This window comes from Phyllobates terribilis, unplaced genomic scaffold (genome assembly GCF_046119375.1).
Source record: "Phyllobates terribilis strain yellow unplaced genomic scaffold, ASM4611937v1 Scaffold_5__5_contigs__length_657084704, whole genome shotgun sequence".
Lineage (NCBI taxonomy): Eukaryota > Metazoa > Chordata > Amphibia > Anura > Dendrobatidae > Phyllobates > Phyllobates terribilis.
Window position 1 is genome coordinate 412,378,210 of NW_027362765.1, and position 26,065 is coordinate 412,404,274.

General features: G+C 47.4%; 1 protein-coding gene across 1 annotated transcript in view; it reads left to right on the plus strand.

The window, feature by feature from the left end:
* Positions 1–3,011: 3,011 nt before the first annotated feature.
* Positions 3,012–26,065, plus strand: part of CPXM2 (carboxypeptidase X, M14 family member 2) — a 103,442-nt gene continuing 80,388 nt past the window's right edge. Inside the window, exons 1-2 of the mRNA XM_073685142.1 lie at positions 3,012–3,675; positions 3,966–4,299. Coding sequence (XP_073541243.1) covers positions 3,984–4,299 — 316 coding nt within the window. The 5' untranslated portion in view covers positions 3,012–3,675; positions 3,966–3,983. The remainder of the gene's footprint in view (positions 3,676–3,965; positions 4,300–26,065) is intronic.

Below are 26,065 nucleotides of genomic sequence, written 5' to 3' on the forward strand. Positions count from 1 at the left end.
TTTGGGCAATCACTGTAATGCCACAACCACCATGGCTGCGGCATTACAGTGAGTGGCAGGCAATCCCTGCATGTTGATTGGCTCTGTGAAGAGTGCCAAACATGCAGGATGAGGACCTGAGCTCCCGCCGAGCATCGTGCAAGTACTCGGCGAGCTCCGAGCATCTCGAGTATGGAGATGCTCGGGCGAGTACCGAACAGTGGCGAGCATGCTCGCTCATCACTAGTCATTACAAGCCAACTCCAGACACAAGGGGTGCAGTCACAGTGAAACGAGGTGAGCTGGCCAGGACTTCATGTATGCACTGCGCAGATGATATATTATTAAAATAAATAAAAATGTGCATAAGTAAAAATGTAAATGTACAAATGCTGTATGTTAATTACCTGTTAAGAGTCATGTGGGCGGTTCCAGTCTCCTGAAGAGTCATTCAGTCCTGTCTTGACTGAAGTCTCACAAGTGAGGATATATTAGTACAAGCCCAATTTTGTACATGTGCAGTGCAGAGAGGAGGACTGGCCGCACCTTCTTCTGCACACTGTGCATGATAAATTTGGAGGCATATATTGATTTACCTTTATCCTTGCTTATAAATATTGACAAATTGTTTTGCAGCACTTTACAGACATAAACATCACTGTCCCCATTGGGGACATAAATTCCCTATCACGATGTCTTTGGAGTGTAGAAGAAAACCGGAGATCCCGGAGGAAACCCAAGCAAACACGAGGAGGACATACAAACTCCTTGCAGATGTTGTCCTTGGTGGGATTTGAACCCAGGACCCCAGCGCTGCAAAGTAACACCACATAAGTCCAAAAAGGTTTACTGTCATGCTACAATGTGTCAATTACATGAAAGGATAAGTCAGAAATAAATCTAAACTTTCACACAGCATGAGCCTGTCATAAGTGACCAGTTATAAATGGCTGACCTCGCATCTCTCCCTCCATACAGGGATATGTTCCTTTCTAGCTTCTCAGCAGGAAATTTGTCTGGGGGAGTTTTTGCTTTATTTTTGAGAATCTGGAGAATTCTGTTGTGATTGTATTTTTAATGGCTTTTGGAGCAGCTGGCTTATCAAAGCCGGAGACTCTAGTCCGGTAAACGTTTCTTTTGGCTGCGGGCTGGGTTTGGGGGCTTGGAGCGGACCAATCCGTCTAATGAGCAGCAGCTGGAAACAGTCTGCTGGCCCCTGTGTGCTCACTGCTGTTGTCTCCACGCGGTATGTGAGCTGCAGACGTTTATGTTCCTTGGATCCGACTCTTCTGCAGAATTATGTGTTTAGGTAGAGCACTCACCACCACTGTAACACCCAGCGAGTGCACCAAGCCTCTCACGTGTAACGTATTCACTGCCACTGGGGGATATTTTATGTCCTTTCTGCATATTCATTTAGCTAAAGCAGTAGTCCAAATGTTAAAGCCACTTTGTCAATGTGTTTATTCCTCCAAGGAACTGCAAAGTAGCTGGTGCACTCCATTGCATCATAATGCTGTAAAATGGGACCCCCTGCCGTTAAACTGTCATGAAAATTATACAACTAAGTAGCTGACAAGTCTTTCGAATTAAGTAGAAACTTTTTCAGAATAACCAATTCAAGGCATTCCATAATTGGTGGGCGCATGGCTATATTGATAGAGTATGCATCCACAATGGGCACCACTTCACAGATTATCAAAAATGCTGATTTGTGTTTGGTATCAAGGGGGCTTGTCCATCCTCTCGGTGGGGTCCTACCTCTGTGATCCCACTTGATCTTCTCTAAACAGCACCAATCCCAGGGGGCCTGGTGGGCAGAGAACTGCAACAGGGTTTCCTTCAAGTGTATTGAGCTTGTGTTACAGTATCCTTGCGTGATATTACTGACTAGCTGAAAATTGGAGGAGGTCCCAGCAGTTCCCAGGGTCCTTCCCACCCAATCAACCATCGTTAACATCCTAGTGATATGTCATCACTTTTAATAGTGGAAAAAAACGTTAAAATTCTCAGCTATATATTAGAAACTATTTTATTTTATTTCTATACTTGTTGGTTTTAACTGATAGCTTGTTCTCCAGGTCTTATTTATCTGGATAAACAAGAAAAACTAACTCTAAGGCCTCCTTCACATGTACGTATTTCGTTTTTTTACAGATACCACACACTCCCATTATAACCTATGCAGCTATGCACATGTCCATGTTTTTACACAAACTGTGTGTCCGTGCAAAACACTCGGAGACGTTTCCGTTTTTTTCCGGCTGCACAGATGACATTGGTCAATACAAGTCTATAGGAAAAACACGTATCGTACACAGATGGAATCAGTGTACAGTCTGTGTGCCATCCGTGTTTAACATTGCAAAGTATAGGAGAAGCTTCATTCTTTTTTTATCCATACTGGAAAAACACTGATGGCAAAGTAATGACACACTGATATACAACACTGATGACACCGCTACTGTTTTTTCCGGTACCGGTTTTATACAGACGTGTGAAGGGTTCCTAATTAGAGAGAATGTACAGAATCTTATGGTGTATAAAATTGTTACTCTGGCAAAAATAATGCATTTTTTTTTTTTACATTTTTCGGTAATTTTGCAACAAAAAAATGGTTTGGGTCAGAAATCACAGATCAAAAGAATGAATGTCAGGGAATATAACTGGCGCCAAATAAATACCTGAAAGTAAACCATTTGTGGTATCATGTGAATATCCTGCTTGGCACCATAGTCTCCCAATAGCCCAAGTTTTTAAGATTGCACATAGATAAGTCATTAGTTTTAGAATATTCCTGAAGTTTAATGTAACAGTGAATATGAATGAAAAGCCATAAAAGCGATTAATCAATAAAGTCAACAAAGTAACAGCAAAAATAGAAACTCCATAATTGTATCAGTTTTTCCTGCTGAATTGTATTTCTGACATTCTTCTAGAACTTTTGCTTGCTCTTTCAACTTTTCATTTCCTTATCTGTAGCAACAGAATCTAGACAGTGATTTGAGCCTCCCCCCAGCCCCTGACACAGGAGGAGCAGCCTTCCTTCTCCATAATCAAAACCTAGCAAGTCTGCAAATAGCTGTGTCCTGTGCACCATTCAGTCAGTAACAGGACAGCCCCTGTGCACATAGTTACAGACCTGGCACTGCTGGAAACAGTCTATCTGGAAATAATCTGCCACTTTGCAGTCAAGTCTGTGCTCTGCTCAACAAGTGTCTTGGGGCTTCACAAAGACTTTTTCATAGGAGACAGAGTGGAAGTTAAACTTTGGGGTCTACTGGAAGATGCAGAAGGGTCTCATAAGAGACAGACATTGTGTATATTCAGATTTAGGCCTTCTAAAATGGAACCTACCTATTCTGAAGACCATTCTTGAGCAAGTGACCATTCTGGAGGCCAGAGGACCCTTTCTGAGTAAGTAATCTTTCTGTACCTCTGAGGACATCTCTGAATTAATGACCTCTGGATCTGTGAGGAACATCTCTGAGTGACTAACCTTTTTGGACACCTGAGGACCTTCTTTTTTTGGACACCTGAGGACCTTCTTTAAATAAGTGACCTCTCTGGATGTCTAAGGACTATCTCTGAGTGAGTGACCTCTCTAGAACGTTGAGGACCATTGCTTAGTGAGAGACCTTTCTGGACCTCTGACTACCATCCTTGATTTATTGACCTTTCTGGACCTGGCAGTGGGTAAGTCTATTCATTTATTATTATTTTCTCCTTTGTTTAGGTGTTATTTGCCATTGCTTTACTAAGAGATTAGTTTTTTTTTTTGGTTGGTGCTAGATGGGGCTTCATTATTGTCTATTTGGGACTATTCATACCAGGTTGTCCCACTGCAGAAGGACTATGTAATAAATTGTGTGAAGTTCTCTTATCATGTCCCTGTTTCCGCCTGTTGTCAATTCATCATCCTTTCTGGGCTTTTCATCTTGCTTATATTCGTTTACAGATTTTACAATTTTATTTCTATTCTACAGAATTATCAAGATCAAGACATGCCACGAAAAGTTGACTTCTTGTTCTGTATTTTGGGGATCCTGTTGGTGCAGGGTTCTCTGGCAAGACAACCGGATGACCAGGATTATTATCATCAAGAGATTGCATCAAGGGATCACTATTATTCATATCCGGACCCTGAGGAGGTGCAGACCCCCCTGGAGCCAGAGGGTGAAATGGAAGTGCCCCCAGAACCTATAGTGGAAGTGATCTATGAGAGCCAAGACACTCGGGAAGACATCTATCCAGTGCAGAAAAAAGATACCATTAAATCTAAGAAGATGAATGGAAAGGAGGGAAAAACTCAGAAGCCAGGTATTTATGTATATATGATGTATATTGCCCCTTGAGCTTCCTATCTAGTCTGGGGTCCTGACACACAGATCATAGCGGTTGTTTTTTTCTATCATTTCAAAAGTTACATGTTTTGACATAATGATGATGATGATGATGGAGATGAAATTATTATATAGTACTAAATTATTTCTCAAAGCATTGTGTTTTTAATTGAAACACAATTTCACAGAATTTATGTAATGTAAGAGCTATTCCAGTTTATGACAAATTAGGGGAAGGAAGATCTGACTTCCTTTTAGATGCATTTGTAAAAACAAACAAACAAAAGAAATAAAAGATATATATGAAAATGAGTAAAAGCAAAAAAATATAAAAACTAAAAACAAAAAATATATAAAATAAAAAAAAAGATATATATAAACAAAAGACATATAAAAACAAAAAATATATATTTTGACACAGTTTATATCGATATTTGCGGTTGGTTGTGACATTCTTTCACCTGTAAGTTTTCTTTTCCTTTTTTTCGGTTATTAAAGGGGTTAACCCATTAATCATTTTCATACTAAAAGTCCTGCAGGCTTGTTAATGACTGTTTTTACCATATGTAAGACAGGTTTTGAGTCAAGTAATGCCTCACTGAGGGTGTCAATGGGGAGGGGTGTTAAGTCTAAAATGCTGCTTATAAGGGGATAGGTTTTCTGCTTTATTTTACGTTTTGTGGATTGAACCGGTGGTTACACAGTTAGGTCAGAGGGCAGTATAGGGTCAGCACATTAATAAAAAATAATAAAATCAGCTGCTACTAATCCCCTGTGCTGCATCTCCACCGCTGCTCCGGTAATTGTGTATGGGCTGCAGTGGTGCCCTCACTTCAACAGTGCTGCAGCCAATCTCTGGGCATACTTCTGAGCCTAGGGAGTGGCAGCAGCGTTGTTGATGTGACATCACCACTGTAGCCTGAACACAATTAGTGGAGCAGTGGAGGTGATGCATCACTGTATCTGGAGAAGGTGCATACCAGCTGATTTTTATTATTTTATGCATGGCCATAATGAAGTATTAAAAATATGTTGAAAGGAAAAACCCCAATTAAGGAGACTCACTCCCCATGGTGTAATTCCAAGGAGAAAAAAGTTCTTGTGTTTTGTCATTACAGGTCAGATACAAGGCAAAGGGGGAGAAGCCAGCTCTATAGCTAGCTAGCAAGTGGGGAGGAGTATCATTCAGTATAAACATACACTTTACTAGTAAACTGTAAAGGGTGTGCAAATTCACAGACAAACCACTACAAAGTATTGCTGCTGAGAGAGGTGAACGGGTTGTGACAAGCTCTGAGACTGTACTGAGCTGCATTGAGAGTAACACTGAGACTGTGCCAAAGAGATTGCCAGCAGACTGTTAGAAGTTTCAGAAGGGGTCATAAATGGCAGTGAATGGTTGCAAATCTCAACTCACTGTTGTTCTTAACACTTGTCTCTGTTCATGCCAAGTGGCTACTCCTTGTGAGACTATTTGGTGCACTGTCATCCCTGAGTGGGGAGCCACTCTACGACCATGTAGGAGCATGTGGCAGGCACCATCTTTTTCTCAATGTGTGTAACAATGTGTTCACCATGTAGCAAGCACCAAGAAAATTTTTCGTGACCAGAGCATGCTTCCATCTACAGGTAAAAGAAACATCTTTATCCTTAAGTTCGTACCCTAACTCCAAAACCAAATGTACTCATTTTTGATGAAATGCTACTATAGCTACATGGGCTATAAAATATAGGAAAAATGTACCTGCCCAATCCCATATATGTGGTGTGGTGCATTGAAAATCCATTAATTTAACAAGAAGTGAAACTTTGTCCAGTTTGGCGCTACAAATCTGTGAAGTATTAATGCCGTGCTGTCTGAAATTGCCATGGATGCATCTGCTGCACACTTCAGAGAGACTGTCTTAATGAGTTGCCAAGTGAGTCTAGAGGTCCAGATGGTGAACACTTTAGAGGATGTCTACTAACGAGTGCTGGAAGTTTATGTAGGCTCTTGTGGCCAGGGACCTGCTCCAGTTCTTACATCTATTAGATGTGACTTGAAAATTGATGATTGTACAAGAAATTATTTTTTTATGGCGTGTATGTAAAAGGGATAATTAAAACAATAAAATAAAAAAACTATGGTATATATAATGTAAGTCACATCTTCTTTTGCATATTTACATTTTATTCTTACACTTAACTGTGCATTGTTCTAGTTATTAAAGGGAACCTACCACATTGAACATGATATACAACCTGTAGTCTGCATGTTATAGAACAGGAGGAGCTAAGAAGATTGATTTATAGTTTTTAGAAAGTAGATTCATAGAATCATAGAAGGTTAGAGTTGGAAGGGACCTCCAGGGTCATCGTGTCCAACCCCCTGCTCAATGCAGGAGTCACTAAACCATCTCAGACAGATGTATTTCCAGCCTCTGTTTGAAGACTTCCATTGAAGGAGAACTCACCACCACTCATGGCCGCCTTTTCCACTCATTGATCACCCTCACTGTCAAAAAGTTTTTTCTAATATCTAATCTGTATCTTCTCCCTTTCAGTTTCATTCCATTGCTTCTCATGTTTCCAAGTTCAAATGAAAATAAGGATGATCTCTCTACACTGTGATATCCCTTCAGATATTTGTAGACAGCTATTAAGTCTCCTCTGTCTTCTTTTTTGCAAGCTGAACATTCCCAGATCCTTTAACCGTTCCTCGTAGGACATAGTTTGCAGTCCGCTCACCGTCCTGGTCGCTCTTCTCTGAACTTGCTCCAGTTTTTCGATGTCTTTTTTTTAAATGTGGTGCCCAGAACTGGACACAGATGAGGTCTGACCAAGGAGGTATAGAGGGGGATTTAGTGTAACTTGTATTTTATTTAATTAACTTCTGGTAACCTCTGGACTGAGGAGTCCGGTGGGTGGTCCTAATCTGCAATCATAGCTGTTAATCACAGAGTAGGACCTTCCCACTTGACTCCTCAGTACAGAATGAGCAGGGATTTAAATAAATAAAATGCAAATTACACAATCTTTTGTCACAAAATTATATATACTTGAATTTAATTCTTAATTATCTGCAAGTGCCCCCTGCAGGTGGAATAGCATTTGACAGGTTCCCTTTAATGTCTGGATTTCTGCTAGTGTTGAAATTTGTTCTCCAGCTAACGTCTTTAAATATTTTAAATAAGGTCATTAAATAACATACTTTAAATATTGTGGTATAAACTGGACATCCATTATTAAATAGAGCTCTCATACCTGATGAAACTAGTGTATTTATTTTGAAAATCCATGTCCGAATAGCTGTATTACCTCGATGTTAAAATTAATATATTGAGGTCAGTAATACAATGAAATAGCTCCTAAATCTTAGTGTATTCAGTCTTTCCTTATGATTCAACATGTCCCAAATATTAAGCACGAAACGACCTGCTTTGAGAAAATCCTTCGTTTTGTGATGCTCTGTCGGGGAATGTTTATAGCCTATCGCCTATCCAGAATGTTGCTTGTATATTGCAGTAATCTATTGGAAGTCTAAAGGGTAAAGGTTCTCCTTGTGGATAGCACCTAGTTGGTGTAGGGAGATTTATAAGCCATACAATGCTCTACTGGGAAATGAAATATGCAAATCCCTATTAAGAGAGGAAGAGGACAATTTGTATAATGAGAAATTGGAGTCCTTTAAGCAAATCTGTCAATAAGAATGTGCCTAAGAAGCATGAGGTACAGCAGGAGACATATTTTCTAACAATACCTATTCTCTCTTTATCCTGTGCTCCAATGCACTGAAATCCATGTTGATTCATATGCAAATTAGGCTTGCAAGTGCACTGTTGGGCATATCAGTGCACTTGCAGTCCTTAGCTCCTCTTTGCCTGCACTGCCCCCGCTTTTTGATTGACAGTGAAGAGCAGAGGTGATGTGGTGCAGCAGAGCCTATGTCTCCACTGTCATTCAAGAAACAGGGGCGGCACCGGCAGGGAGAAGGGAAGAAGAGCTGAGGACTGCAAGTGCACTGATATGCCCAACAGTGCACTTGTGAGCTCAACTAAATCGGAGCAAATTTACAGATGGACACGTCTGCAGCATTCTTTGTGCATTATCTATTAGTTTGATGTCTATGTAATGCAGGTGCCGGAATGCAACGCACAGAGACACAAGGCAAGAGCAGTCAGAGATGTTTGTAAACAGTTTTATACAACAGGTATACTGAAACAAGGGATTAGCAACAAGGGTAATGAACAGTGGTTTGAAATATCAGAAAAATACGAAATTTCTCAAAGTAAGGCGCAGTCTCTTAAAATAAGGCGCAGTCTCTTAAAATAAGGTGATGCCCTCAAGCATGAGAGACACCACACAAGTTCTTTAACCGTGAATTTGGCCCTAGCGGGGGTCACCGGTTATTCCCGCTAGGCCGTGAGTCTCTTTCCGGATGAATTCAATTAAATCACGTTGTGCTACTTTAGCCCCAACCGTTCCCCTCCCAACCTGAGTACTAAAACCCAATTGTCCCCGGTACCATGGGTGAGCAGTGGAAGTGACGGCCCTGCTCACGTATGCAGCTCCTCTCTGCTTGGCCATTGGAGGCAGTCTCTCGAGCCTTGGATAGGGGGGTCCAGGCTTCGTCTGTCGGCGGCCGACGTCGGGTTCCACGAACTCACTCAGCACCGCGATCAGGTTCCTAGTATCCTCAGCAGGCACAGCACTCGAGTCACAACTGTGAGGGATCCGGAGCTCTTTTACCGGTGCCCGGCTGGAGCACCTCTCAGCCTCTGGATTTGGCCTGTCACGCGGGGTTTCTCAGGAAGCAGGGAGCATGTCTGCTCCTCTCTGCTGCTTGGCGCCAAAGACCCCTCAGGTTTGGCGCGCTGGCCTCTTATCTCTCTGAACTCCTTCCTGGAAGTCACCTGATCGGGTCCAGCGTCTGAATCTGCCCTGCCTGCAACTTCCCATGTATATTTTGGCTCCGCTTGACTGCCTCTGGCCAGTAGATGGCAGTCTCGCTCCATCCTTGAAACGTCATGTTGAAGTTCTTTTACAAGCTTTCTTGCTCGTTCTACATTCCTCCCTCCTTTTTGCTCGCCAGTCCTCGGGCGAGTGGACTCCTCGCAGAATTGATGTCTCCTTCCAGGCAGTGCAAGCTCAGACAGGAGTTGGGCACACTCCTGCGTTTTCTGTTGGATTCGAGACCAGATAAACTCTTCCTGAGCATACCGGTTAGGAGGAATTCCGGCATTAGTCCGCTCAGTTCTGCGGGGCTCTACTTGCGGAGGAGACTCCGGGAGATCCGAGGAATCAACTACTGGGGATTGCAAATCATTTCCTGACTCATTCTGACTTCCACTTGGGAGTGGCAACAACGGTTCTGACGGGCCCAACTGCATTGTGGCCCACCCTTCTTCATCCCCCAAGGTTCCTGTATGTGGCACTTCAGCCAACACATCTGAGGACCCAGCCCCGTTACAGACTTCTGCTTCAGAGGAGCAAGGTCGTAACATATTACGGTGCAACACCCTGGATGTCGCGGCGTCATCCCCTTCGGGCCTAACCTCGTAGACGGGGTTGTCTGGGTGAACTTTCTTCACCACCCGATATGGTATTGCCTCCCAATGATGGTCCAGCTTACTCCCAAATCGTTTAGCCCTCACCAGCACTCGGTCTCCTGGCTGAAGCGATCCACCTGTGGTCGGAGGCCGAACTGCATGCTCTACTTCCTGAAACTTCTAAGCAACCAGTCTTCTCACGGTATGGAGTCGACGCTGGTGTTCTCGAATCCAGGTACTTTGGCTACTGCCCGGACCGGGGTCTTCTGAGTCTAGCAACAGTTCGGTGATTTCTCGGCCACTTCTTCCAAACAGCAACATGTAGGGGGTGTAGCCGATGGTTGCATGAACTCGATTATTATACACCCACACCAGCTCGGACACGAATTCGGGCCACTTCATCTTTTTGTCCGCTTCCAGTGTTCGCAACATTTGCAACAGGGTTCGGTTAAAGCGCTCGCATGCACCGTTCCTTTGCGGGTGGTAGGGCTTTGTCCGGGAACGGTCGATCCCATAGATGCGGTATAGCTCATCCATCACACGTCCTTGGAAGCAGGCCCCCTGGTCAGAATGTATTCGCTTCGGGCACCCATAAATCCGGATGAAATCTTGACAGATGGCCTTGGCTGCGGCTTCTGCCATCTGATCTTTAGTGGGCGTCACTACTGCAACCTTGGTGAAGTGATCAGTCATGACTAAACAGTGTCCATAACCGTTGTATGAAGTTCCTACCATCAAGTAGTCAATCATCAAGACTTCCAAGGGGGCAGAAGTTCGGATGGTCTGAATGGGAGCTCTTTGCTCCGGGGGCTTGTTCAACTCACACTGGCGACATGTTCGGCAGACCCCCTCAACTTCTTGTCGCAGTTGAGGCCAATACACCAGCCGTTGCAACCACTGGAAGGTCTTTTCTACTCCGAAGTGAGCACCTCTTCTATGAGCTTCTTCGGCTAGCTGTGTTACTAGCGCTCCTGGAACTACCACTTGCCAGGTAACATCAAACTCTCGAGGCAGCTGGATTCTTCGGCATAGCAAGCCGTCCTTCAGGAGGAGCCTCTCCCACTGGCCTAGAATTTGTAGGGTAGTTGGAAGTGAAGCGGCTCTGGTTTCCTGGTCGGGTCTCTGATTAAGGGCGACCCATTCTCTCAACTTTGCTAGCTCCGGGTCGGATTGCTGCAGATGTATCCATTCGTCTCTTGAACGGCCCAGAATCTGAGTGGGCCTCGGCTCCTCTCTGGTCTCTTGGGCGTCGACCACAGCAGCGGCGAACTGGCTGAAATCCGGGATCTCATCGCCTTCGAGCTCCTCATCTCTGTCCTTCTTCGGCCCCGCCTGAGTGACCCGGGACAGGGCATCTGCATGTGTGTTCAGGGTCTTTGACCGATAGGCGATTTTATACTGGAATTTGGACATCCTTGCGACCCACCGCTGTTCTAACACGCCCAGTTTGGCATTCTCCAAGTGGGCCAAAGGGTTGTTATCTGTCCGCACTTGCACTTCTGACCCTGACAGGTACTCAGCAAATTTCTCGGTCATGGCCCACACCAGTGCCAGTAGCTCCAGCTTAAACGAACTGTAGTTGTCCGGATTCTTCTCCATATCTCGGAGTGACCTGCTGGCATACGCGATCACTCGCTCTTTTCCTCCTTGTACTTGAGCCAGCACTGCTCCCAACCCATGCAAGCTTCCATCAGTGTACAACATGAAAGGCTGCGAAAAGTCAGCGTCGGCCAGAATCGGGGCATCTGTTAGCGCCATTTTCAATGCTCGGAATGCCTCTTCTTGTCATGGGCCCCAGTGAATGGGCTGCCGCTTGGCTCCCCCGGCCGTTCCTCTCAGCAATTCATTGAGCGGGATCGCAATCTTAGCGAAGTCTTTAATGAATCTGCGGTAGTATCCAGCAAGCCCCAGGAATGCCCTTAGTTCCCTTAGATTAGTGGGCGTGGGCCACTTCTGCACGGCAGCTACTTTCTCCGCAGTGGGGTGCACCCCTGCACTGGACACAGTGTGCCCCAGATATTCAATTTCTCGTTTGAAGAGACGACACTTACGAGGCTTAATTTTCAGGCTCTGCCTTTGTAGCCGTTCTAACACTTGTTCCAATCGGCGGAGATGATCCTCAAACGTTGCGGAATAGATAATTATATCGTCCAGATATATTAAAGTGGCTTCAAAGTTGAGGTCCCCAAAGCATCTCTCCATCAGCCGTTGGAAGGTTCCTGGCGCATTTGTTAGTCCGAACGGCATTCGATTGAACTCAAACAGGCCCATAGGGAGAACAAAAGCTGTCTTCGGACGATCCTTCTCAGCTACCGGGACCTGCCAATAGCCACTGGCCAGGTCGAGGGAGGAGAAGAATTTGGCGCTCCCTAGTGCAGATAGAGACTCTTCGATTCGGGGGAGTGGATAGGAGTCCCGTACTGTACAGGCATTCAGCTTTCGATAGTCCACGCAGAATCTCAGGGTACCGTCCTTCTTTCGGACCAGCACGATCGGAGCCGCCCAGGGGCTCTGGTTTTCACGGATCACACTGTTCCGCAACATGTGGGCCAACAGCTCTTTCACCTCCTGGTACATTTGAGGCGGGATCTGCCGATATCTCTCTCGGATGGGAGCAGTATTTCCGGTGGGTATTTCGTGCTGAATGTCCCGAGTGCACCTGAAATCATCTTCATGCTGTGCAAACACTCCCTGATATCGCTGTAGAAGTTGTTCGATCTGCCTTACTTGTCCAGCAGAAAACTCAGTCAGGTTAGCTTCCATTTCTTCCAAGAGGTGGCGTCCAGCCAACGGTTCTCTTCCATGTTCCTGGCTATTGAGGGACACCTCTAGGGTCCAGGGTTTTCCTTCCACAGGTGCCAGCCCTATAGCGTCAGCTCTAGTAAGGGCCTCCGGCATTACGCACACTCGTGCCACCTCTTGTCGGGGCAACAACTGTAAACTGGTGCCACTTAAATTGATGCAGCGCACGGGTACTCGACCGTGCCGCACGGTGGCCAGAGTTCGAGCAATCAGGAGTCCAGAGGGCGCTTCTTCTCCCTCCATTGGTTCAACTTGAATGTCCACGCCCTCTAAGGACACATGTGCCAGCACCGGCAAAGTGAGTACAGTCTGTCCCACCGGCAGTGTCATTGTGGCTTCAGGCGGTATCAATACCTTACCAAGGTACTGGGAGGTAGTGGGCAACTTTTGAATCTGACTGACCCGCACGAGGTGCTGGAACACTCTCTTGTTAGCTGGGGCTCGAGTGGCACGGGTCCAGTTGTTTTTGCTACAGCCCTCAGCCAGGAACTGTCCGACTTCTTTCAGCACATTCATGCCCAGGGTTACAATGGGCCCATCGCCTCCGGGCCCGGTGGTCAGTATGATCCCTTTTCGACCGAGGTCCTTTCCACATGCCCGCACGGACATCCATACTACTCCCGCTACTGGGATAGGTAGTTAATTAGCCGCCACCAGTTTGACAGTGGGTTCCCGGCAGGAACGAGCGACTTCAGGAAAGTGACTTTGGAAGTACGTCTCAGGCATAGTGGTCACTTGAGACCCGGTGTCCATCAAACAGCGGATCCGCTGCCCATTGAATTCAGCCCAGATAATGGGCCTCTCGGAGACAATGTCTTCAGAGCTCCCTCTTCTACTCTCTGAAGCTCGAGACCCCACGGTATGCTCCACAACCGTGGAGCATTTTAGTTTAACGGCTGTCCCCTCCTCCTCCTTTCTCGGTTGGGACAGTCTTTGGAGATATGCCCCCTACCTCCGCAGGTCCAGCACTCCGGTCCTCGTTCTGCCGATAGGTCGGGTACATGTCGTGCTGGGGCCGGATAGGAACGTCTTTCTCGTTCTGGTCTCCGTCCGCGTTGAGCAGTACGGTCCGTCGGCAAGGGGGCAGTAGGAGTCTTCCTAATAGAATTCAGCTCACCCCGAATGTCTCGAATTTCCTGACGTATTTCCCGTACCCAATCAGGCTCTTGGTTGGTGAATCCAGGAGCAATTGCCTCATGACTTCTAACTGTGGCTTTGAGAACAGGAACTTCTCTCTCCAGGACTCTAGCTTCAGCCCCTACCTCCAGGAAGCCCATATCAGGGCTCAATCGCAACCGCTCCTTCAGGATCTGCCTCAGGGAAGGGTCTTTCAAGCCAGCAATCAGTTGATCACGCAACACCTCATCCAATGGTCCTAGTCCTCGGTTCCCATCTCGAGTTTTCTTAGTGATATGGGCCGTCACTTCCTGTAATGCATTAACATACTGATTTACTGTCTCATTTTCCCCTTGGACCCGCTGAAACAACCGTAAGCGCAAGTGTCCCAAATCTGTAGTGTCACCGTGCATGTCCTCTAGAATTTTTATCACTTTATCCACGGTGTCACGGTCCCCAGGTGGGCGGTACATCACAGTCTGTCGGGCCTCTCCATCAAGGGTTAGGAGGGCCAGCTCCGCCTGAGCTAGAGGGTCAAGGGGATACATACGTAGCATACTTCTCAGTCTTTCTGCCCAGTCCCAAAGTGACATGCCATCCCCTGTAAACTTGGGAAGATGGCTGAGCATAGCCCCCAGGGGTATATGGCTCCGGCCGGACCCAGCCACAGACTGATCCGCCATCTCTGCGTCTGAATGTTGCATCCTGCCGACTGCGCCAAATGTAATGCAGGTGCCGGAATGCAACGCACAGAGACACAAGGCGAGAACAGTCAGAGATGTTTGTAAACAGTTTTATACAACAGGTATACTGAAACAAGGGATTAGCAACAAGGGTAATGAACAGTGGTTTGAAATATCAGAAAAATCCGAAATTTCTCAAAGTAAGGCGCAGTCTCTTAAAATAAGGCGCAGTCTCTTAAAATAAGGTGATGCCCTCAAGCATGAGAGACACCACACAAGTTCTTTAACCGTGAATTTGGCCCTAGCGGGGGTCACCGGTTATTCCCGCTAGGCCGTGAGTCTCTTTCCGGATGAATTCAATTAAATCACGTTGTGCTACTTTAGCCCCAACCGTTCCCCTTCCAACCTGAGTACTTAAACCCAATTGACCCCGGTACCGTGGGTGAGCAGTGGAAGTGACGGCCCTGCTCACGTATGCAGCTCCTCTCTGCTTGGCCGTTGGAGGAAGTCTCTTGAGCCTTGGATAGGGGGGTCCAGGCCTCGTCTGTCGGCGGCCGACGTCGGGTTCCGCGAACTCACTCAGCACCGCGATCAGGTTCCTAGTATCCTCAGCAGGCACAGCACTCGAGTCACAACTGTGAGGGATCCGGAGCTCTTTTACCGGTGCCCGGCTGGAGCACCTCTCAGGCCTCTGGATTTGGCCTGTCACGCGGGGTTTCTCAGGAAGCAGGGAGCACGTCTGCTCCTCTCTGCTGCTTGGCGCCAAAGACCCCTCAGGTTTGGCGCGCTGGCCTCTTATCTCTCTGAACTCCTTCCTGGAAGTCACCTGATCGGGTCCAGCGTCTGAATCTGCCCTCCCTGCAACTTCCCTTGTATATTTTGGCTCCGCTTGACTGCCTCTGGCCAGTAGATGGCAGTCTCGCTCCATCCTTGAAACGTCATGTTGAAGTTCTTTTACAAGCTTTCTTGCTCGTTCTACATCTACATAAAGAACATCCCATGTTGACTAATCTGAACAAAATGGACCTGATAATAATGAGTTCAGAATGTAAAAATCTTTTGAAGCTTCCTGTTCCGGGACAATAAATGTTGCATCATTCTCCAGACCACAATCCTGGCAGAAGACTGAGCTCCAGCCATCCAGATCACAGTTATTTCCCCCAATAAGCTTCACGCTTCCATAAAACACCTGAATCTATTTAATGAGATACAGATGAGCAAGGCCAACATTTCTTACCTAATCCCATCAGTACGAATGGAGCATTGACCGAGGAACAGTAAATCACCGCACAGCAATATCAGGACTCGGTCTTGTTAGTTTCTGATGTGCGAGGAGTATGATCTACAAATAAAGCGGGACGTATCACTACTATTGATGGAGACGGGGTTGGTGCGATGTAAAGTTTATCATTAGTCTGAGCAATGTCTGCACCATATATTATAAAATATTGAATGGACCCTGGTCTAATATTAACCAGTGAACTGAAATAACCTTGGGCACTAGTCTGCACTATGTAAACCTGAGACCAAGAAGTCATCTTCATCTGACAAGCTCTCCTGCAGGAACAACATCAGCCATTGGGATAAATAAAATCCCATACACCTAAGTGGTGGCCATCTTCCATTTCACAGGCTGTTCTTGATATATGATCAGCACTGCAAACCTTCACTACGATAGCCAGATATTAATTTAAGGGTTGGTGAACTGCTCCTGTCTCAATCACAACCTTCGATGTAACTATCCTAATCCATTCTGCTTTCCCCCATGCACCAAAAGAAGCCTCCCAGTAGGTCCTTTCCATCCCTCCAACCGAGACGCGCAAGACACTAGACAGATAGGCGGGTCCCCGGCAGCTTCTCCCCGCCTGCTCCTGTTGAGTGACAGGTCTCTCTCTGCATGTTTGTACAGGGAGACACCTGTCAGTCACTGTCAACGGGAGGGGACCTGCCTGTCCAACTAGTCTTATGTGCGACTCTGTCCTCAGTGGCTTTTAAAGTTTGTTATTCTCTAAAATGCCACTGCGTTTAAGAGTGAAACATGCATGGCTGAAGTCATACCGCAGTGTCTGATACTGTCAGATTCTCTTTAAGTAATTATTTTGTGTTCTGTACAAAAGTAATTTGCATTGGCATCTCTCATCGGTACTAATCAGTAGGTAAATCATTTTAATGTAATATCCAATCTTTTTTTACATTAGGAATAATCGGTAAAGGACTGTTCTTAAGTTCTTAAATTGCTTTATTCTGTTTGACAGTATGAAAATAAGCAAGTTTGCAATTGACTTGCTTTTTCTATCTGCTGTCATTTTCGTGCAATGACAGCTTTTATATTTTCTAGTGTATGTAGTAGTTACATTCCAGGAGAGGAGTTAACTCTTAACATCCCAGTCAGCTCTCTCTAGCCCATTGATTTATGTACAACAGTTATCTGCTCACCTCCCTTCCTCTTCCTCCCCTCCCTCTCAGCTTCTGTAGAAATGCAGTTATAAATCTTGCAAAATCACCAGCCTCCAATTTTCACAGCAGGTCTCCTAATCTTACCTCTCTGCTGTCTGGAGCTGTGTCATTTTTCAAATGCCCTGTTATCTCTATGTAAATACATTGATAGCTGTGTAGAGGGGCGTACATAGGAATCATGGGGCCCCATAGCAGAAGCTCTAATTGGGCCCCCCCCCAAAAGAAAATGTAAATAATAGTCGGGGTTACCAAAGATCAGATCTCACAACTTTCCATCCTTTACATAGTAATTTTCCTCCTGCTGAAGTCCTAGATCTCTCTTTCATTGCCCATAAAGTGTGATGCCAAAAAAAGGGCCCCCCAAACACAGTATGATAACCCCATGGTGAATTCCTCCACATACGCAGTATAATGACACTACTATACCCCACCTCAACTCCCAGGGCAAAGTATGCTGACCCCAACACAGTATGATCCCCCAACTGTGAGCCCCTAGAGCTAGAGAGGATGGTACATAATAAGGGAGGGTGTTATACATAATAAAAGAGGAAACTATATAACTAAGGATGGCGTTATACATAATAAGTGAGTACACTATATACTAAGGGACTGTGCTATACATAATACGGCTACATTCCTGCATCTGTGTGCAGTGTCGGTGTGCTGCCCTGTTTTACTGACGCATTGAGCAGGTTCTATTCTAATCCTCAAAATCGGATCAAAACAGGACATTCTCTGACCCTCTTAGATCTCATTCTCAGATCCGTGATTTTCATGGATGTGTGAATGGATCTATAAAACTGTACGAGTCCGTAAACCATCCTATAAAAAAATCTGGCAGCACACGGACATTTCACACAAATGTGAGAATGCAGCCTAAGGGATTTTACAGATAACATTATCACTCCAAGTCACACAGTGCAGATACAGAATAATATTTACATCCAGGCACTTACCACTGACGTCTCATCTGATCAGAGTCGGTTTCTGCTGCTTCTTCTCCATCTGGTCAGACCTTCATGTCGACATCTCCCAGCCACGACTCGTCTTGTCACGATGATCTCCAGCCTAGAAAATAACAAGGTCACATATTGTATGCATACATGTGTCTCCCACGCTCTGCGTCCTCAAATACAGATATGTACCCCCCCCATTAATATACTATTAGCCACTTAGTAATCAAAATGTAAAGTGATAAGCAGCACTGTGCCCCCCATTAACTATAATCTCCACCGGCCAATAATATAAATTATTCAGTCTCTGTGACTTTCCCCAATTACCTGTAAGGCTATATGCACACGGAAAACACACAAGGCTTCACAGTACAAGCAAAGTGAAACCCCCATCATTGCTCTCTCCCACCACCTCCATCATTGCTCTCTCTCAGCACCCCCATCATTGCTCTCTCCCAGCACCCCCGTCATTGCTCTGTCCCAGCACCCCCATCATTGCTCTGTCCCAGCACCCCCATCATTGCTCTGTCCCAGCAGCCCCGTCATTGCTCTGTCCCAGCACCCCTGTCATTGCTCTCTCCCAGCACCCCCATCATTGCTCTCTCTCAGCACCCCATCATTGCTCTGTCCCAGCACCTCCATCATTGCTGTCTCCCAGCCCCCCATCATTGCTCTGTCCCTGCAACCCCATTATTGCTCTGTCCCAGCACCGCCATCATTGCTCTCTCCCAGCCCCCCCATCATTGTTCTGTCCCAGCACCTCCATCATTGCTCTCTCCCAGCACCCCCATCATTGCTCTCTCCCAGCACCCCCATCATTGCTCTCTCCCAGCACCCCCATCATTGCTCTCTCCCAGCAACCCCATCATTGCTCTGTCCCAGCACCTCCATCATTGCTCTCTCCCACCACCCCATCATTGCTCTCTCCCAGCACCCCCATCATTGCTCTCTCCCAGCAACCCCATCATTGCTCTGTCCCAGCACCTCCATCATTGCTCTCTCCCACCACCCCATCATTGCTCTCTCCCAGCACCCCCGTCATTGCTTTCTCCCAGCAACACGTCATTGTTCTCCCCTTCACCACCATCCCCACCATTGCTCTCCCCAGCCCTATCAGCCCCATTATTGCTCTTCCCAGCCCCATCATTGCTCTCCCCAGCCCCATCATTGCTCTTCCCAGCCCCATCATTGCTCTTACCAGCCCCATCATTCCTCTCCCCAGCCCCATCAGCCCCATTGCTCTTCCCAATCCCATCAACCCCATCATTCCTCTCCCCAGCCCCATCATTGCTCTCCCAAGCCACATCAGCCCCATCATTGCTCTCCCCAGCACCATCATTTCTCTCCCCAGGCCCATCAGCCCCATTATTGCTATTCCCAGCCCCATCAGCCACATTATTGCTCTCCCCAGCCCCATCAGCCCATTATTGCTCTCCCCGGCCCCATCCGCCCCATCATTCCTCTTCCTGGCCCTATCAGCCCCATCATTCCTCTCCCTGGCCCCATCAGCCCCATTATTGCTCTCCTCAGCCCCATTATTCCTCTCCCCAGCCCCATCAGCCCCATTATTGCTCGCCCCAGCCCCATCATTGCTCTCCCCAGCCCCATCAGCCCCATTATTGCTCTCCCCAGCCCCACTATCCCATTATTCCTCTCCCCAGCCCCATCAGCCATATTATTGCTCTTCCGGCCCCATCAACCCCATCATTCCTGTTCCCGGCCCTATCAGCCCCAACATTCCTCTCCCTGGCCCCATCAGCCCCATTATTGCTCTCCCCAGCCCCATCATTCCTCTCCCCAGCCCCATCAGCCCCATTATTCCTCTCCCCAGCCCCATCATCCCATCATTCCTCTCCCCAGCCCCATCAACTCCATTATTCCTCTCCCCAGCCCCTTTATTGCTCACTCCAGACCCACCATCCCATCATTGCTCTCTCCCAGCACCCCCATCATTGCTCTCTCCCAGCACCCCCGTCATTGCTCTGTCCCAGCACCCCCATCATTGCTCTGTCCCAGCACCCCCATCATTGCTCTGTCCCAGCAGCCCCGTCATTGCTCTGTCCCAGCACCCCTGTCATTGCTCTCTCCCAGCACCCCCATCATTGCTCTCTCTCAGCACCCCATCATTGCTCTGTCCCAGCACCTCCATCATTGCTGTCTCCCAGCCCCCCATCATTGCTCTGTCCCTGCAACCCCATTATTGCTCTGTCCCAGCACCGCCATCATTGCTCTCTCCCAGCCCCCCCATCATTGTTCTGTCCCAGCACCTCCATCATTGCTCTCTCCCAGCACCCCCATCATTGCTCTCTCCCAGCACCCCCATAATTGCTCTCTCCCAGCACCCCCATCATTGCTCTCTCCCAGCAACCCCATCATTGCTCTGTCCCAGCACCTCCATCATTGCTCTCTCCCACCACCCCATCATTGCTCTCTCCCAGCACCCCCGTCATTGCTTTCTCCCAGCAACACGTCATTGTTCTCCCCTTCACCACCATCCCCACCATTGCTCTCCCCAGCCCTATCAGCCCCATTATTGCTCTTCCCAGCCCCATCATTGCTCTCCCCAGCCCCATCATTGCTCTTCCCAGCCCCATCATTGCTCTTACCAGCCCCATCATTCCTCTCCCCAGCCCCATCAGCCCCATTGCTCTTCCCAATCCCATCAACCCCATCATTCCTCTCCCCAGCCCCATCATTGCTCTCCCAAGCCACATCAGCCCCATCATTGCTCTCCCCAGCACCATCATTTCTCTCCCCAGGCCCATCAGCCCCATTATTGCTATTCCCAGCCCCATCAGCCACATTATTGCTCTCCCCAGCCCCATCAGCCCATTATTGCTCTCCCCGGCCCCATCCGCCCCATCATTCCTCTTCCTGGCCCTATCAGCCCCATCATTCCTCTCCCTGGCCCCATCAGCCCCATTATTGCTCTCCTCAGCCCCATTATTCCTCTCCCCAGCCCCATCAGCCCCATTATTGCTCGCCCCAGCCCCATCATTGCTCTCCCCAGCCCCATCAGCCCCATTATTGCTCTCCCCAGCCCCACTATCCCATTATTCCTCTCCCCAGCCCCATCAGCCATATTATTGCTCTTCCGGCCCCATCAACCCCATCATTCCTGTTCCCGGCCCTATCAGCCCCAACATTCCTCTCCCTGGCCCCATCAGCCCCATTATTGCTCTCCCCAGCCCCATCATTCCTCTCCCCAGCCCCATCAGCCCCATTATTCCTCTCCCCAGCCCCATCATCCCATCATTCCTCTCCCCAGCCCCATCAACTCCATTATTCCTCTCCCCAGCCCCTTTATTGCTCACTCCAGACCCACCATCCCATCATTGCTCTCTCCCAGCACCCCCATCATTGCTCTCTCCCAGCACCCCCGTCATTGCTCTGTCCCAGCACCCCCATCATTGCTCTGTCCCAGCACCCCCATCATTGCTCTGTCCCAGCAGCCCCGTCATTGCTCTGTCCCAGCACCCCTGTCATTGCTCTCTCCCAGCACCCCCATCATTGCTCTCTCTCAGCACCCCATCATTGCTCTGTCCCAGCACCTCCATCATTGCTGTCTCCCAGCCCCCCATCATTGCTCTGTCCCTGCAACCCCATTATTGCTCTGTCCCAGCACCGCCATCATTGCTCTCTCCCAGCCCCCCCATCATTGTTCTGTCCCAGCACCTCCATCATTGCTCTCTCCCAGCACCCCCATCATTGCTCTCTCCCAGCACCCCCATCATTGCTCTCTCCCAGCACCCCCATCATTGCTCTCTCCCAGCAACCCCATCATTGCTCTGTCCCAGCACCTCCATCATTGCTCTCTCCCACCACCCCATCATTGCTCTCTCCCAGCACCCCCGTCATTGCTTTCTCCCAGCAACACGTCATTGTTCTCCCCTTCACCACCATCCCCACCATTGCTCTCCCCAGCCCTATCAGCCCCATTATTGCTCTTCCCAGCCCCATCATTGCTCTCCCCAGCCCCATCATTGCTCTTCCCAGCCCCATCATTGCTCTTACCAGCCCCATCATTCCTCTCCCCAGCCCCATCAGCCCCATTGCTCTTCCCAATCCCATCAACCCCATCATTCCTCTCCCCAGCCCCATCATTGCTCTCCCAAGCCACATCAGCCCCATCATTGCTCTCCCCAGCACCATCATTTCTCTCCCCAGGCCCATCAGCCCCATTATTGCTATTCCCAGCCCCATCAGCCACATTATTGCTCTCCCCAGCCCCATCAGCCCATTATTGCTCTCCCCGGCCCCATCCGCCCCATCATTCCTCTTCCTGGCCCTATCAGCCCCATCATTCCTCTCCCTGGCCCCATCAGCCCCATTATTGCTCTCCTCAGCCCCATTATTCCTCTCCCCAGCCCCATCAGCCCCATTATTGCTCGCCCCAGCCCCATCATTGCTCTCCCCAGCCCCATCAGCCCCATTATTGCTCTCCCCAGCCCCACTATCCCATTATTCCTCTCCCCAGCCCCATCAGCCATATTATTGCTCTTCCGGCCCCATCAACCCCATCATTCCTGTTCCCGGCCCTATCAGCCCCAACATTCCTCTCCCTGGCCCCATCAGCCCCATTATTGCTCTCCCCAGCCCCATCATTCCTCTCCCCAGCCCCATCAGCCCCATTATTCCTCTCCCCAGCCCCATCATCCCATCATTCCTCTCCCCAGCCCCATCAACTCCATTATTCCTCTCCCCAGCCCCTTTATTGCTCACTCCAGACCCACCATCCCATCATTGCTCTCCCCAGCCCCACCATCCCCATCACTGCTCTCCCCAGCCCCCGCCATTCTTCTCCCCAGCCCCATCATTGCTCTCCCCAGCCCCACCATCCCATTATTCTTCTCCCCAGCCCCAGCCAGCAGCTTTCTTCCTGACCCAGGCGAGCGCTGCATGATGACGTCATCAAGCTGCACGCGCCTGTGTCAGGGAGGAAGCAGAGGATGAACCCTCCAGCTCCGCTGCTATTCTCCTCCTGACAGCAGCAGAGCTCCAGGGATTGCTCACTAACCGCCACGTGCAGGGAGCAGCTGCACCTTGCGGGCCCCTTGCTGCAGCTGCATGGTGGAGACCCGGCGCAGCTGCACTGGCGGCGGTATGTCCACCCCTGGACTACTATGGGGCCCCCCCGGCTCACGGGCCCCATAGCAGTCGCGTGGTCTACGCCACTGGCTGTGTACATTCCAGAACAAACTACTGTTAGCTGAATGTTGTCCTGAAAGGATGTGTCTGACACTCTGAGGTCTCCTAGGACTGTTATCCAACTCTTTAAATACAAACACAGCCTTAGTAATGTTGATGTGACCTCGCCATATATGGCTATGGGTAAACGGACGGTAACCGGTGATAACAAACAGCCTGTTTAATAACACACTGCACTCACAAACTTTTTATGCTTTTTAAAATGAAAAAAAAAGGTTCAAAAAGTATCTTATTTTTTTTAGCGGCAGATGCCTCACATGAGAAAGTCACAGAACCAAAACGTTGTATACCTTAGGCATGGAATAAATCATCACTTTTTTAATCATATTTACATGCGAGTGCTGCTTGTTTTTGCACTTTTATATGTTGGTGTTTTGCTGTGGACTTGTTGGCTTTCACCTGCACTTCCTTCCTTTCCTTCCTTCTTTCCTTACCTTCCTTCCTTCCTTTCTTCTTTCCCTTCCTTCCTTTTTCCCTTCCTTCCTCCCGCTCTTCTTTCCTTTCCCTTCCTTCCTTCCCTCCTTTCTTTCTCTTCCTCCCTTATTGCCTCCTTCTTTCCCTATCTTCCTTCCTTCTCACCCTTGCTTTCCTTCCTTCCCTCCTTCTTTCATCCCTTCTTTTTTCCCTTTCTCCTTTCCTTACTTACCTTCCTTCCTTCTTTCCCTTCCTTTCTTTCTTTCACCCTTCCTTCTTTCTTTCCTTATCTTACTTCCTTCCCAAAAAAGAAAGTAGAGGTGGCACTGTAAGGCTGTGTGCCCACTATGCGTTTAAGCGTTTCCGCAGCGGAAATTCCGCTGCAGAAACGCTTAAAAAACGCTTGGTAGAAGGCCTGCCATGTTCCCCAATGATAATCCGCATGTGTTGTGCACATGCTGCAGAGATTTCCTCTGCGGATTATCATTGCGGAAAAATCCGCAGCACTAACAATTATTTTGCGGAGTCGCTGCGTTTTCACCGCCATTGACTTGCATTGGAACGAATGTCATCCGCATCACTGGATCTGTACATGCGGAATCCATGCGTTTCAATGTGCAGATGGTACCCGGGTGTGGAGGACAGGAGACTCTCCTCCGGACCCGGGTACCATAGAACCTGTAAAAAAAGAATAAAATAAAAAATATACATTATACTTACCTTTTGATGGCCTCCGGTGTTCTGGCTTGCCGGCAGCTCGTTGTGGTGTGAAGGACCTGCCATAATGTAATTTAGTCATGTGACGGGTCACGCGACCGCTGACGTCGGCAGGTCCTTTTAGTCCACTGCGAGCTGCCAGCAAGCCAGGACGCATCGGGTAACTACACCGGCGGCCATCAGAAGGTAAGTATATATTTATTTTTTACCAGGATCTCAGGATCATATCAAACGAATCTTCACAGTAGCAAACAAAGAATGGCAGCATGTGGAACTGAAATGTTGCATCTATCTATCTATCTATCTATCTATCTATCTATCTATCTATCTATCTATCTATCTATCTATCTATCTATCCTTCTATCCATCTCCTATCTATATATCCATCTATCTATCTATCTATCTATCTATCCATCTATCTATCTATCTATCTATCCATCTATCCATCTATCTATCTATAGATCCATCTATCTATCTATCTATCTATTTATCTATCTATCTATCTATCTATCTATCTATCTATCTATCTATCTATCTATCTATCTATCTATCTATCTATCTATCTATCTATCTATCTATCTATCTATAATGGAGAACACACTTTGCTGCTTGGAGCTAGACATCTTTTAACCAGACATAATTCTGGATGACAAAGCATGTGATTAGCGAGAATGAATGTCTCCGAGCGTGTCTAATATTTAGCGCACACATTAGAGCTTTGATTGACAGGTCTGGTATCAGTGTGTCAGCCCAATGTGATAGAACATTTAAGTATAATATCTTCAAGGGATTAAGTAATAAAGAATTTCCGTTGTAATGTCGGCTCTTGTTCTGCCAACGCTATAGTACAATTTATTTTAAAATTGTTCAGCGTCTGATCCGGCTCGCCCATCATACAGTGCCAGATAAGTATCATGGTTCATCAGAGATGAAGATTGCTGACCTTCCTGACATAACAACCCTCGAGTACCAGCCCTAGTCAGTGCACTTTTCATATTCACTGTCTGGAAAGTGAGGGATAAATCACAGGATTCCAGAAAGTTCTAATATATACAATGGCACCAACTCCTCCATGTTCAGTTTCAGGGTCCATGGGAGGAGAGATCTGAGGGTAAGGTGCTTTGGACTCTACAACCTATACTTTACTCTTTACGAAAATTATGATAGAGATTGGTTTCCCTGTGAAAGTGGATGGTTAGGCTTCCACATCCCAAAAATCCTGGAAAAGGAATGTGAGAAAAAGGGATCGGGGATAGCTCCAAATAAATGGACTTTCCTTTTTAGCCTCCTATGTGTGCACTTAGTGAGAGACTTGTTAATAAATTAGACTGGTGCAGTGAAAAGTCGGCTGGGGACAGCATCATACGAGTCAAGTCTTTCCCTATGGTTCCAGGATGGATACTAAAACTATATATTCTCTGCAACACCGGAGAATTTTCGAGAAAAACTTACCTGGCTGCAATTGTGCAACCAGGGTCTGATTCATGCTGTCCGTACAATGGTGAACATGAATTCACAGACAGGTTCCCTTTAATAACATTTTTTATATACCTTTTGGCATCAGGTACATTGATTCTGTCCATTTTAGTACTTCCCAGCGTTAAAATGTAATATTATACATAGGCATTGACACTCTGAAGTGTAGGCACATGTTCCGCCATATGCGGATTGCACTGTATTTGGGAGATCATGTCGTCTATGGTAAGGTGACCCCATAATACGACATGAAATAGAAAAAGTTAAAATTCATACAAAGTCTAAAAAAAAATTCCCTTATATTGTATATCATCCAGATATTCTTGTAGGCACACAGAGGTACCTTATGGCTCATCGGACTTGTGTGTGCTGTACTGTATTACGGCTCC